At 41.3% G+C, this 13,569-nt stretch overlaps 1 protein-coding gene across 4 annotated transcripts in view; it reads right to left on the bottom strand.

Annotated features, from left to right (window-relative positions):
* Positions 1 to 13,569, bottom strand: part of USP44 (ubiquitin specific peptidase 44) — a 30,984-nt gene that overhangs the window by 3,464 nt on the left and 13,951 nt on the right. For 3 of the 4 annotated variants that reach the window (XM_030819801.1, XM_030819799.1, XM_030819800.1), the window contains exons 2-5: positions 11,986 to 13,486; positions 8,219 to 8,414; positions 4,349 to 4,457; positions 680 to 885 (exon numbers count right to left, since the gene is read on the bottom strand). In XM_030819801.1, the coding sequence (XP_030675661.1) occupies positions 680 to 885; positions 4,349 to 4,457; positions 8,219 to 8,414; positions 11,986 to 13,416 (1,942 nt within the window). In that variant the 5' untranslated portion in view covers positions 13,417 to 13,486. Of the gene's footprint in view, positions 1 to 679; positions 886 to 3,059; positions 3,181 to 4,348; positions 4,458 to 8,218; positions 8,415 to 11,985; positions 13,487 to 13,569 lie in introns of those variants that run through there. The other variant, XM_030819802.1, reaches the window with a different exon arrangement.

Raw genomic sequence — 13,569 nt, 5'->3', positions numbered from 1 at the left:
CTACTGAAAATACAAAAAATTATCCGGGCGTGGTGGCACATGCCTGTAGTCCCAGCTACTCGGGAGGATGAGGCAGGAGAATGCTTGAACCTGGGAGGCGGAGGTTGCAGTGAGCCGAGATCGTGCCACTGCACTCCAGCCTGGGTGACAGAGCGAGACTCCATCTCACAAAAAAAAAAAAAAAAAAAAAAGGTGGGGAGGGGGGAGTAAAAAATAAATTCTCAATCCAATCACTTTTGCTAGAACTAGACTATCCCAGAAGGCAGAAAATAAGTGAGTTTTGTATGTTAAACTTGAACGCAGTGTTTGTTCCAAATATCTGTGATCCCCTAGTTCATTAGGTACCCTATTTCTTTAACAAAATTACCTGAAGTAAACCAATAAACATATCTGCTTTTTGAAGTGTGTCTTTAAGAAAAGTTAACACTCTGACTTTTAGTTAGCAACAAGACTATCCTCATTATTATATCCCTCCAGCCCTTAGTCAAAAGTACTGCAAAACCTACAGAAAATATTTCATGCATTAACTCTCAGTTTTTAGTACCTGCAGAGGTATTCTCCCTAAGAAAGTAAGTGGTCAAGTAGCTTTATGATTTAGTAGTCAATTTAGAAATTGGTTAAAGCCTGAACTCCAACCTCCAAGTCCAACCCAAGATAAAATACTTTTTCTTATCTATACCTCCTTCAGAATTATAGCAGTAGGCAGTGTAGTGCCCTGAGCCAAATCCTTTCCCATGGTGCATCACCACTGCAGACAAGTCATAGATAAAGCATTCTGGTCTGAGGGATTTCAGGGTCTCCCTGCAGCAATAGGGCTCCATGTTTAAGATTTCCTCAAAGCCAACATGAACACCAATCTTCTCTCGGTTATTACGTCCTGACCACCTGTGAACAAACCAGTGTAAAATTATCAACACAATTAAGGGAAAATAACCATGTACTAGGTCCAGACACTTGTAACAGATGACCCCAGGCAGCATGGAATACAAAGTATCATATATAATATAAAATTATTTCAATGCTGAAGCTGGCTATAAATGGAGAAATTTTGGCTTATTTTGCCTTCTTGTAGTTACATGATAATGTAGGAAAAAAAATAACTTTTGGGAAAGTATTGCCTTATGGGGGCATTTATCCCCTAACAGGTAAAAGTCAAGGCCACGAAAGGGTTGGGAATTTTTTGTTTTTCGTTGTTTTTGAGTCGGAGTCTTGCTTTGTTACCTAGGCTGAAGTGCAGTGGTGCGATCTTGACTTACTGCAGCCTCTGCCTCTCAGGTTCAAGCCATTTTCCTTCTGGGACGGCAGGTGTGTGCCATCACGCCCAGCTAATTTTCGTATTTTTAGTAGAGACAGGACTTCGCCATGTTGGCCAGGCTGGTCTTGAACTCCTGACCACAAGTGATCTGCCTGCCTTGGCCTTCCAAAGCGCTGGGATTACAGGTGTGAGCCACTGTGTCCAGCCCCACCAAAGGGTTTTTAATTCCTTATTGTCTTGCCAGGATATGAAGAGGGTTATCCCAGATAGGAGTTACAATCTGGATCTTTCTTGGCCAAGTATGGAGGAAAACAAAACAGGCCACCTCTATTTCCTCAGAACACTTCAGAGCTTTTCAGACTAAAACAACAGGAACTGTGTCCCCTCGCTGTGTGTAAGTCAGCACAACCGCCCATTGGTGACAGAACTGAAAGAATGCCCTTATCCTGTCATTTTCTGTCTGCTGGTCATACTTCCCATTACTGGATCTCAGCATGGCAATGTGTTTATCGATACGCATAATGAGTTGGTGCTACGAGGGGAAAATAATATAACGTGGTAGTTCAAGAGATTATAATCCAGTTTGGGGTAGTATGGTACAGAGACAAGGCAAACATAGATAAAAATATAGTAGTAAAGTACTAAAACATGAGTTTCAGACAAATAACAGCAGGTAGAGAAGGGAGAGACAAGAATATAATTTTATGATGGAAAAAAAAATGTGAAAATGCTTAGTCCAGTGTAAAATGGCATGGAACTAAAGATGAACTATGCAAATCATGTTATCTGCTGGACCATAAGTCATATTCCAATCTCTCTGTGGGGTTGTGAAATATATATTTGGTTTTCCTTCCAGTTTCCTAAGATACATCTTCTAAAATTCTTGGAATCTCTGGAGTGATAAGAGTGTCTTGGCTGGCCGTGGTGGCTCCCGCCTGTAATCCCAGCACTTTGGGAGGCCGAGGCAGGTGGATCACCTGAGGTCAGGAGTTCAAGATCAGCCTGGCCAACATGGTGAAACCCCATCTCTACTAAAAATACAAAAATTAGCCAGGCGTGGTGGCACATACCTGTAATACCAGTTACGGGGGAGGCTGAGGCAGGAGAATCGCTTGAACCCAGGAGGCAGAGGTTGCAGTGAGCCAAGATTGCGCCATTGCACTCCAGCCTGAGCGACAAGAGCGAAACTGTCACTCAAAAACAAAAAACAAGTGTGTCTTTTGTATGCTAATGAGATAACTAGTGGCTGGCAACCCCTAGATAGCTTCAGGATGTGGGCAAGTCACAGGAAAGACCCGGGAATGACTAGAGGATGGGGACTTTCAGCTTCTTTCCAAACACTGCCCCCAACCCCCAAAGGGAATGGGGCTGAATGATGTAGTCAGTCATGCCTATGTACTGAAGCCTCCATAAAAACCCAAAAGGATGGGCTTCTGGAGCTTCCAGATAGCTAACTATGCTGAGGTCCCCGGAGGGTGGCACCCCCAGGGAGGGTGTGGAACCTATAAGCCCCTTCCCACAAGCCATGCCCTATACATGACTTCCATCTGGCTGTTCATATGGATCCTTGAAACTCTCCTTTGTAATAAACGGGTAAACACAAAGGTTTCCCTGAGTTCTGTGGGGGCCCTCCAGCAAATTAATCAAACCAGGGGAGCGGCTTGTGGGAATCCCATTAAATTTACAGTCAACGGGTTGGCCAGAATTTCCACAAACCTGGAGTTATGACTGGTGTCTGAAGTGGGGGTCAGTCTTGTGGGACTGAGCTCTCAATTTGTGGGATCTGATGCTACCTCCAGGTAGACAGTGTCAGAACTAAATTGAATTAGAGGACACCCAGCTCGCGTCCGCTGCAGAACTGATGACTTGCTTGGTGGGGAGAAATCTCCTACACATTTGGTAAGCAGAGGCCACATTCGTATTCTCTGTTGTAAGAGTATGGTAGGAGAAACTGAGTTCGGCTTTTCCAGTATCTCTCAGCCAGGTGCGGTGGCTCACGCCTGTAATCCCAGCACATTGGAAAGCTGAGGCGAGCAGATTGCCTGAGCTCAGGAGTTTCCAGATTAGCCTGGGCAACATGGCAAAACCCTGTCTCTACCCCCAAAAAAAGAAAAAAAAGAGAGAGATACAACAAACTGATAAAGAACAATAAGATAATACTATACCCAAAATTCATAATGGTTTGCTTCTGAAGAGGGGAAAGGAACAAGATTGACAGGCACACACAGGGGACATCAAAGGTATTGGAAATATTCTGCCAGGCACGGTGGCTCACGCCTGTCATCTCAACATTTTTCTTTTTTTTCTTGAGACAGAGTCTCGCTCTGTCACTCAGGCTAGAGTGCAATGGCATGATGCTGGCTCACTGCAACCTCTGCCTCCAGGGTTCAAGCGATTCTCCTGCCTTAGCCTCCCAAGTAGCTGGAACTACAGGCATGTATCACCACGCCTGGCTAATTTTTGTATTTTTATTTTTATGTTTATGTATGTATGTACGTACATATGTATGTCTGAGACGGAGTCTCACTCTGTCGCCCAGGCTGGAGTGCAACGGCGTGATATCGGCTCACTGCAACCTCTGCCTCCCAGGTTCAAGCGATTCTCCTGACTCAGCCTCCCGAGCAGCTAGGATTACACGCATGCACCACCATGCCTGGCTACATTTTTGTATTTTTAGTAGAGATGGGGTTTCACCATGTTGGCCAGGCTAGTCTCGAACTCCTGACCTCAGGTGATCCACCTGCCTCGGCCTCCCAAAGTGCTGGGATTACAGGCGTGAGCCACCTTGCCCGGCCAGCACTTTGGGAGGCCAAGGTGGGTGGATCGCTTGAGCCCAGGAGTTTGAGACCAGCCTGGGCAACATGGTAAAACCCTATCTCCAGCCTAGGTGACAGAGTAAGACTCAATCTCTAAATAAATAAATAAATAAGCAAATGTAAGTCATTTACTAGCCAAGTATATGGTATTAAAAGTTAATTCATTTGTCAGAAAGGTGATTAAAGTAAGGGGAAAAAATTATAACATGCATTCTTTAAGTTTTGAAGCATTATAAGCACAAGGAATGATCACTTTGCAACTGGTCCTACTACAGACCTGAATCGTTTGAGGTGCAGTCTGAGAACCTGAGGTAGGTGGCATATCATAAGTTGTTTCTGGGCTTCTGTGAGTACAACGGGTTTGGAGGAAAACCTTCTACGCTTTGCTGTAACATCAAAGAAAGAATAAAAATCAAATTTAATTTAAAGATGCAGGGAAAAGCTGAGTGAACCTTCTTTTTAATTAAGACAGAAATGAAAAGTATCTACTGTGTTCCAGGCATTGTACTGTGCTAGAGATACAGACATGGGCTTCGAGAAACTCACGATCCACAATTAAACAAAAAACTTATGAGCTAGTCAAGTTAGACAGATCTGTAATCAAGTACATGATTTAATAATAATCTTGCATATAATGTAATAGAACAAAGTATACTGCTATAATATATTTATTTATTTATTTATTTAGAGACAGAGTCTCACTCTGTTGCCCAGGCTAGAGTGCAGTGGCGCGATCTTGGCTCACCACAACCTCCACCTCCTGGGTTCAAGCAATTCTCCTGCCTCAGCCTCCCAAGTAACTGGGACTATAGGTGCGCACCACCACGCCTGGCTAATTTTTGTATTTTTAGTAGAGACGGGGTTTCACTATGTTGGCCAGGCTGGTCTCGAACTCCTGACCTCGTGATCCACCTGCCTCGGCCTCCTAAAGTGCTGGGATTACAGGCATGAGCCACTACACCCAGCCATAATAATATTTTTAAATGGAACTGGCTATACCAATTAATAGGAAAAGTTACAACATTCCCTAAACATTTTAATATACATTTTCCAAACTCTTAATTTAAAAGTTTGTGGTCAAAATATTTTAAAAAGAAATAAGAAAAAAAAAAGTGTGTGGTCAGTTCATTTACTTAGGCTAGTCAGAAACCCAGAGGAAGGTCCTGATTGCCTAGAACATCCCTCCACTTTTCCTGGGACCACCCCAGCCCCTGGTCAATGGCCTAGGAAAGCAGGACTTTACCAGCTCTGAGGCCTCCCTCACTTAAGCGTTTTGCTTTTGCTCTTTTAGCACTAGATCTTAGACAGCTGGAACTCAGGATTCTTCTCGTTGTCCCTTCTGCTTCCCTAGAGGTCCATCTATGGACTGTCCTGCAGCTGGGCCATCGGCTACAGTTTGTTCCTGATGTCCAGGAGCTATCCTTCAACTTGTACACCAGCTCCAACTCCAGCCATGGCAGCAGCTGCTTCTCATGTGGGAAGCAGGCTCAGTCCACCATGAAGCTGAGCTCTAAGCCACCTTCACTGGCCTTTCTTCCAGGTGTCTGACCCTGCGATCCAGGTTATCTGGCTGCTGTTGAATGTCCTGGACCTACCTCTAGATTGTCTCCTAGCACATCCGGTCCAAGGGTAGCCAGATAGGGGATGTCAGCTCCTCGGCGTATAATTGTAAACGTTTGCATTGCTGTGTTAAAGCAGCTCTTTTAGGCCTGTATTTGGTAGCTTTAGTAAACATATAGAAATTTGCTATAAAACCATATTCTGCATTTATAACATCACCCCCAAATTTGGTGATGAAAGCATTTGGGACTCATCACATTTATGTCCAAGAAAAAATAATACTTCATTCATAACAACTTTGACAAAGATTTATTTTTTAAAAAAACCTTATAAATTTAAGGCTACTTTATGTGTTCACATTAGACAGCACTCAGAAAAAACTGTTAAAGTCATTCCAGGAAACCATCAATTGATATAACATTTCTTCAATGTGGGAATATCCTATTTTTTGTTTACCTTAAAAGTTTAGTATCTAAAGCCTTAGAATCTATTTGCGAGATAGGGAAATTAGGGAGAATACCTGAAAAAATATATACAGTATAGTATAAACTAGTATAACTATAGCATAGTTTATAGTATACTATACTACACTATATGTTTATACTATATATATAGTAAAAATACTAAGATGCTATGTAAGTATATCTTATTCTTTTTTTAAATTTCAATAAGTTTTTGGGGAACAGGTGGTGTTTGGTTACATGAATAAGTTCTGTAGTGGTGAGATTTTGGTGCACCCATCACCCAAGCAGGGTACACTGTACCCAATTGCGTAGTGTTTTATCCCTCACCCCCTCCCACCCTCTCCCCTGAATCTGTAAAGTCCACTGGATCATTCTTTTTTTTTTTTTTTTTTTTTTTTTTTGAGACAGAGTCTCGTACTGTCACCCAGGCTGGAGTGGAATGGCATGATCTCGGCTCACTGCAACCTCCCCCTCCCGGGTTCAAGTGATTCTCCTGCCTCAGCCTCTTGTGTAGCTGGGATTACAGGCGCGCGCCACCATGCCCAGCTAATTTTTGTATTTTTAGTAGAGATGGGGTTTCACCATGTTGGCCAGGCTGGTCTCGAACTCCTGACCTCAGGTGATCCGTCCACCTCAGCCTCCCAAAGTGCTGGGATTACAGGTGTGAGCCACCACGCCCGGCCCACACTCGATCATTCTTATGTCTTTGCATCCTCATAGCTTAACTGCCACTATATATACACATCGACAGAGGAGATGAAGACACAGTAGATCTTTTTGTGTGAACAGAGGCTTGTTCTGTCACCCAGGCTGGAGTGCAGTGGCACGATATTGGCTCACTGCAACCTCTGCCTCCTGGGTTCAAGAGATTCTCCTGCCTCAGCCTCCCAAGTAGCTGGGATTATGGATGTGCTACACCACACCCGGCTAATTTCTATATTTTTAGTAGAGATGGGGTTTCACCATGTTGGCCAAGCTGGTCTTGAACTCCTGACCTCAAGCGATCCACCTGCCTTGGCCTCCCGAAGTGTTAGGATTACAGGCGTGAGCCACCACACCTGGCCAACACAGCAGATCTGATGTGGTTTTACACACCATTTCCTTGGAGGAAGATGCTTCTTTTTTGTTTTGTTTTTCTTTTTTCTTTTTTTTTTTTTTTTTGAGACAGAGTTTCACTCTTGCTCAGGCTGGAGTGCAGTGGTGCAATCTCAGCTCACTGCAACCTCTGCCTCCTGGGTTCAAGCAATTCTCCTGCCTCAGCCTCCTGAGTAGCTGGGATTACAAGTGTGTGCCACCACGCCCAGCTAATTTTTGTATTTTTAGTAGAGACGGGGTTTCACCACATTGGCCAGGCTGGTCTCGAACTACTGACCTCGGGTGATCTGCCCACCTCAGCCTCCCAACGTGCATAGGATTACAGGCGTGAGCCACCGTGCCCGGCCGAAGACACTTCTCTTTAACTGAAGTGGCTGTTTCACCCCCAGTGTCAGGTTCCTGTGCTCTCCTCTCTTAGAGCACTTATCATAGTGGATCCTGTCTATCTGCCTCCTCCATTAGGAATGTGAGCACCTTGACAGTATATAACCTCTATCTACAGACACTGGGAATAACTAACACAGAAGAGACAGTGCATGGTTTTGAATAAATCTTTGTTTTGATGAAGCCAATCTCCACATCCAAATAATATATGCAGCAGTCCTGCATATACTATTTCCTCTTTTATGTATATAGACACACACACATACATTTATCTACATATCATTTTGATATGTAGCAAAAAAAAGCTCATAAAGCAAGTGTTTCATTCACACTACATGACATGCTTTCCTTTCATTATTCCTCTTCACTACTTTATTTGGTCCACATATCATATTTAAACTTGTTATGAATCTTCTGTCTCCAAAATTGTCTAGAAGATCAGAAACAATTTAAATTCCATCAATATGGCCAAACAAATGCATAGTTCGTAAATGCCAGTTATAAAGTGAAAATGTCTGTTTCTTTTGACGAACTGAAAAAAAGTTCATTTTCATAAATGCTAAAGATTTCTTTCAGCTTCCTCTCATCTGCGTTTCTCTTTATCATTCCTAGGAAAGCACCAAGAACACACCATCTTTACTCACAGTTACACTGGTCACATACGTAGATTTTTCCTCCTAAAGCTTCAGTTTCTGTAAATTTGGCCAACATTTCAGTAACCAGACATGGCTGGGAAGCAATATCTTTTCCACTGCATTGATATCTTTCTGGAAACTCCAATGACAAGTCCCAGAAAGGTTCTATGGTATTTGATTTGTTGTCACATGCAAGACATGTAACCTGCAAATGAGAATATGAGTTCCTAAGATTATAATCTTTCCATCAAAACATTAACTCTTTTCACTAGAGGTCACTGCCACTAAATAAACTTTTCTCATGAAAATGCACCATTAGAATTCTGAATAATCTGCCTGTTTGTCTTTCATCTTTTTTTTTTTTTTTTTTTGAGATGGAGTCTTGCTCTGTCCCCAGTGCTAGGGTGCAATGGTGCAATCTTGGCTCACTGTAACCTTAGGCTCTTAGGTTCAAGCCTTAGGCTCTTAGGTTCAAGCAATTCTCCTGCCTCAGCCTCCTGAGTAGCTGGACTACAGGTGCCAGCTACCACACCCAGCTAATTTTTCTATTTTCAATAAAGACGGGCTTTCGCCATATTGGCCAGGATGGTCTTGAACTCCTGACTTTAGGTGATCCGCCCACCTCGGCCTGCCAAAGTGCTGGGATTACAGGCGTGAGCCACTACGCCCGGCCTCTCCTTCATCTTTTGCTGATTTTTCTTCCTAACACCAAATCCTATAACCTCTTAACTCAATCCAATCTTAACCACATTACAAGTAAAATACTATCTTTTTTGAGGCCCTGACAACTGATAATTTCAAAAGACAAGATATATGACATAAATGATCATGTCATACTCCTACTTAAAGCAAACATCACATTAAAATCCCCATCCAAACACAGAAAACATGAAAAACATGGAGCTGTTTTAACAACTTACATAGGCAATGTAGCAACCAGAAAGGAAATGAATAGCAACTTCAGTGAAACATTCAGCAGGATTTAATGCCAACAAACACTGCACATAATTAAAGACAGACTCCATGAACTAACAATTCACATATGATATATTATAAAGAACCTCTTTCATACAAGCTATAGTCCTGGCACAGGCAACAAAATAAAGAAGCCAGTTCTAATACAGATTTTAGATTTCACAAATTGACACAAAGAACTCTCCTGGCTTTTATAGTCTAAGGACTCAGTAGTGCCAGGGCCAGACATTTTGAGAATTTTCTTGAATTAAACAAAAAAAACAAAAACAAAAGCAAAAACACACAAAAAGCCATCCCAGTCTGGGTGTGGTGGCTCATGCCTGTAATCCCAGCACTTTGAGAGGCCAAAGCGGGAGGACTGCTTGAGCCCAGGAGTTTGAGACCAGCCTGGACAACACAGTGAGACCTTGTCTCTATAAAAAAAATAAAAAATAGAAAGGAAAAGCCATTACAGCAACCAACTGTCTTAAATCTCCTGAGAACAAGTTCCCTAAGAGTGTATTAAAGAAAGAGAAGCAAAAAGCTGGTACAGTAATTTTTATTAATTTCAAAATTCATTTATAAAGGAAAAAACAAGCACAAAGCCACTTTCATACTACTGGAAATATAGATAGATGATAGATAGATAGATAGATAGATAGATAGATAGATAGATAGATAGATAGATATAAAAGAAAAACACTTTCTGGAAAGAACTTTGTCACCAAGTATCAGAAGTCTTACTCTGACAAAGTCAACTTCTAGGACTCTGTCATAAGGAAATCAGAAAATTAATTGATGACATTATAATAATGAAAAAAATTAAAAACAGTCAACAATAGGGGAATGGTTAAGTTATGGTATAAACATATGATGTGGCCAGGCGCACTGGCTCATGCCTGTAATCCCAGCACTTTGGGAGGCCAAGGCGGGCGGATCACAAAGTCAGGAGACCGAGACCATCCTGCCTAACATGGTGAAACCCCGTCTCTACTAAAAATACAAAAAATTAGCCGGGTGTGGTGGCGGGTGCCTGTAGTCCCAGCTACTTGGGAGGCTGAGGCAGGAGAATGGCATGAATGAACCCGGAAGGCGGAGCTTGCAGTGAGCTGAGATCGCACCACTGCACTCCAGCCTGGGCAACAGAGTGAGACTCCATCTCAAAAAAAAAAAAAAAAAAAAAAAAACCAACATATGATGTTAAATAGCAGAAATATACCAAAAAAACACAAAAAAATTATGAACATTGAAATGTTTTGAAAAGAATGATGAAATATTTTTAATTACTGGAAAATCATTACAATATTAAATCAGAAAAGCAGATAAATGCAAAATGACCAATTATGGGAAAAAATATGTATATATGTGCAGGAGAAGAAAAGACTAGAAAATATACCAAAATATTAATAGTTTTACCTATGGATTGTGCGGTTATAGGATTAGAGAATGATTTTTCTTTTCTTCTATATAGATTTCCTATATTATATAGGTTTCCTGCAACTATATGTTGCACTCTGTAACAGTGTATTTTAAAACTTTTGCATAAAAAGGAAATGACAGAGAAAGATGGAGAAGTAAAATTGCAGTACAATTCTTATTTGCTAATTGACACAAAGTCTTTCCATTTCTGAAACACTGAAAAATAAACTTCATAGATATTCCTTAAGAAGAATGACATCTGAAATACTTAAACAACATTGTAGGAAAGTATGCTAGAAAAACAAAAGATGGCCTTATTACAATGACAGTTGGACTGAAGAACAGAGGGAGGTGTGCAGGGGGAAGGAAATGACCTAAAAGCCTAATAGCCTCAATTATAAAAAAAATTTTGTTTAAATCTGTGTGTTATGGGAAAGTAGAGAACCTTATGTCTATTAACAGTTCACCAACAAGGCCACTCAGTATAGAGAACCTTTACTTAGAAGATTCTGGTTTTATAGCCTACCTTATCATGACAAAGGAAACTTTTGAGTAGTAATTAAAATAAAGGAAAATAATTTAAGATTATTTTGGATGAAATCACATTTGTTTACCTTAAAATTTCCCTACCTACTTGTTAAAGCTCTCAGACCAGGATATAGGAAGCCCTCCAGGGCTACTCCTTGGTCCCTGAAATTGCTCAAGTGTGCACCACTTTCTTTCTTTGGGTTTTTTTTTTTTTTTTTTTTTTTTTGAGATGGAGTCTCGTTCTGTCACCCAGGCTGGAGTGCAATGGCATGATCTCAGCTCATTGCAACCTCCACCTCCTGGGTTCAAGTGATTCTCCTGACTCAGCCTCCGAAGTAGCTGAGATTACAGGCGTCTGCCACCACACGCAGCGAACTTTTGTATTTTTAGTAAAGACGGGGTTACACCATGTTGGTCAGGCTGATCTTGAAATCCTGACTTCAGGTGATCTACCTGCCTTGGCCTCCCAAAGTGCTGGGATTATAGGAGTGAGTCCCCGCGCCCGGCCATGTGCACCATTTTCATCCCGAGAATGGCAGCATCTTTAAATCCGTTCCCTCTGGGATTAAACCCTCCTCTTCTCAATCCCTCAGATAACGAATGTAATATTGGTAACCTAGAGAGCTCCGTCTCCTGATTTCTCCCTCCCTCCAAAAGCTTTTGATACCATGGATGTAAAACTACTTCCAATGATTCAGGAAAGAAGGAATTGTAAATGAGTGAACTGATTACTCTATACATATTTATAAAAACAATCTATTTTGACCTGAAAATGGTACTAGCTCAACACACTAGATGTACATAGAATATGCCTTTTTATAGGCTACACTTTATGAACTCCCCATGATGAAAATAAGATTTTAAAAAATCCATACCTGACTAAGAAGTTGTCCGTGAAAAATGTTATTTACAACATTCAGAACTTGTTTGATGAGTTTCCTTTGAGAAGTGGGGATAAGAGCTGGTAAACTGGTACCAGTTATCTCTAATTCACGTTGTATTTTATCTAAAAGTTCACAAAGAAATTCCTGAGCGTCTTGTTGGGCATAACCACGAAAGGCAGGAATGAGTCTCCACACCGAGTGTAGCATAGCAAATGGTGAGACCAACGCCCACTTTCCAGACCACATGACTTGGAACAAAGTATGCAATTCATGACAAAGAGAAATGTACTGTGAAGTTGGCTCCTTCGGCTGAATAAGTTCCATCTTTCTACTTTTTGATGCTCCACCACTTAGTCCTGATGACAGACTTGATTGTCTGGAGCGAACAAAACCTGTATCTTTTTCCTGACATTCATTCATTTGATATACTACCGTATCTGTGACTGGTGGATGCTTACAAGAAGATCTTGTCTTTTCGCTAGCAGTCATAGCCAGCGATTGGTTCAGATCAAGCTTTAAAAAACATTGTCGAAAAATAAGTAAATGACTCAACACCTGAAGAACAGAATTCATATAGCAAGTATTTCCCAAATTTCTCAATCCGGTTACACCAGGAGTTACTATTGGCCTTCGCTTAACTGAGGAGTCACTGACTTTTTGAGATCTTTCATTTTCTGAGGTAGAGAGTACTTTATCTTTTGCAGGTGATGATGGCGTTTGTGCTGGCACCTGAACAGAGACTATTTCTATTATGGTCGACTGAGCGAACCCTTGTAAACGTAAACTCTTTCTTGGAGGCATACTTTCCAATTCTGCTTTAACTTGATACTCCAATTCTTGCCGTCTTTTCTTTACTTCTCTTTTTACTACTATTTTTTCCTGAAATGGTTCTTCTTGCTTTTTTCTTCCAATGGGTGATTGTTCAAACCATGTTCGAAAGATTTTGCCCATTAGTATTCTTCTCCTGTGCCAAAGAGCAGTATACATTTGATCTTCATTTTGAAGCAGAGATTGGGCACTGTCATGTAAGAAATAAGAATAATCACTTGTACCCACGGACCGTACAAACCTCCCACTACGAGTTGTGCAGTGATCATTTTGACTTTTGATGGCACTTAATGTACTTCGTAGTAACTTCAGGTCTCCAGTTGCATTATCATTCAGAACATAATCATCACAAAGGTAACAAAAAACATACATCTCATTCACCTCCAATGCAACAGGATGACTGCTTTCTTGAAAGTGCTTGAGTGCATGCTCTTTGATATATCTTCCACAGGCCACATAGGAGCAGCTAAGGCAAGCCCAAATGGACTCAGTTGTGTTGCAGTCCACACAGTGCCATTTCTGAGGGTTGAGGCTGGAATGGTCTTGAGCAAGCTGCAGTTCCCCAACATGTTTGCACTTATCCATTGCTAGCATTTATTTAGTCTAGCTGAGAAACGCATAATCCAAACAAGTCTCTGTTCACAACACTTGAAGCATCTGAAAACTAAACAGAACAATGTCAAGTGTTAATAACAAGACACTAATATTTTTCATAAGATATTTTTCCCACGAACAATAAAGATTTGT

Source organism: Nomascus leucogenys, chromosome 10 (assembly GCF_006542625.1).
Source record: "Nomascus leucogenys isolate Asia chromosome 10, Asia_NLE_v1, whole genome shotgun sequence".
Taxonomy (NCBI): Eukaryota; Metazoa; Chordata; class Mammalia; order Primates; family Hylobatidae; genus Nomascus; species Nomascus leucogenys.
Note: the sequence above shows the minus strand (reverse complement) of the source record. Positions and strands in the feature narration are given on the sequence as shown.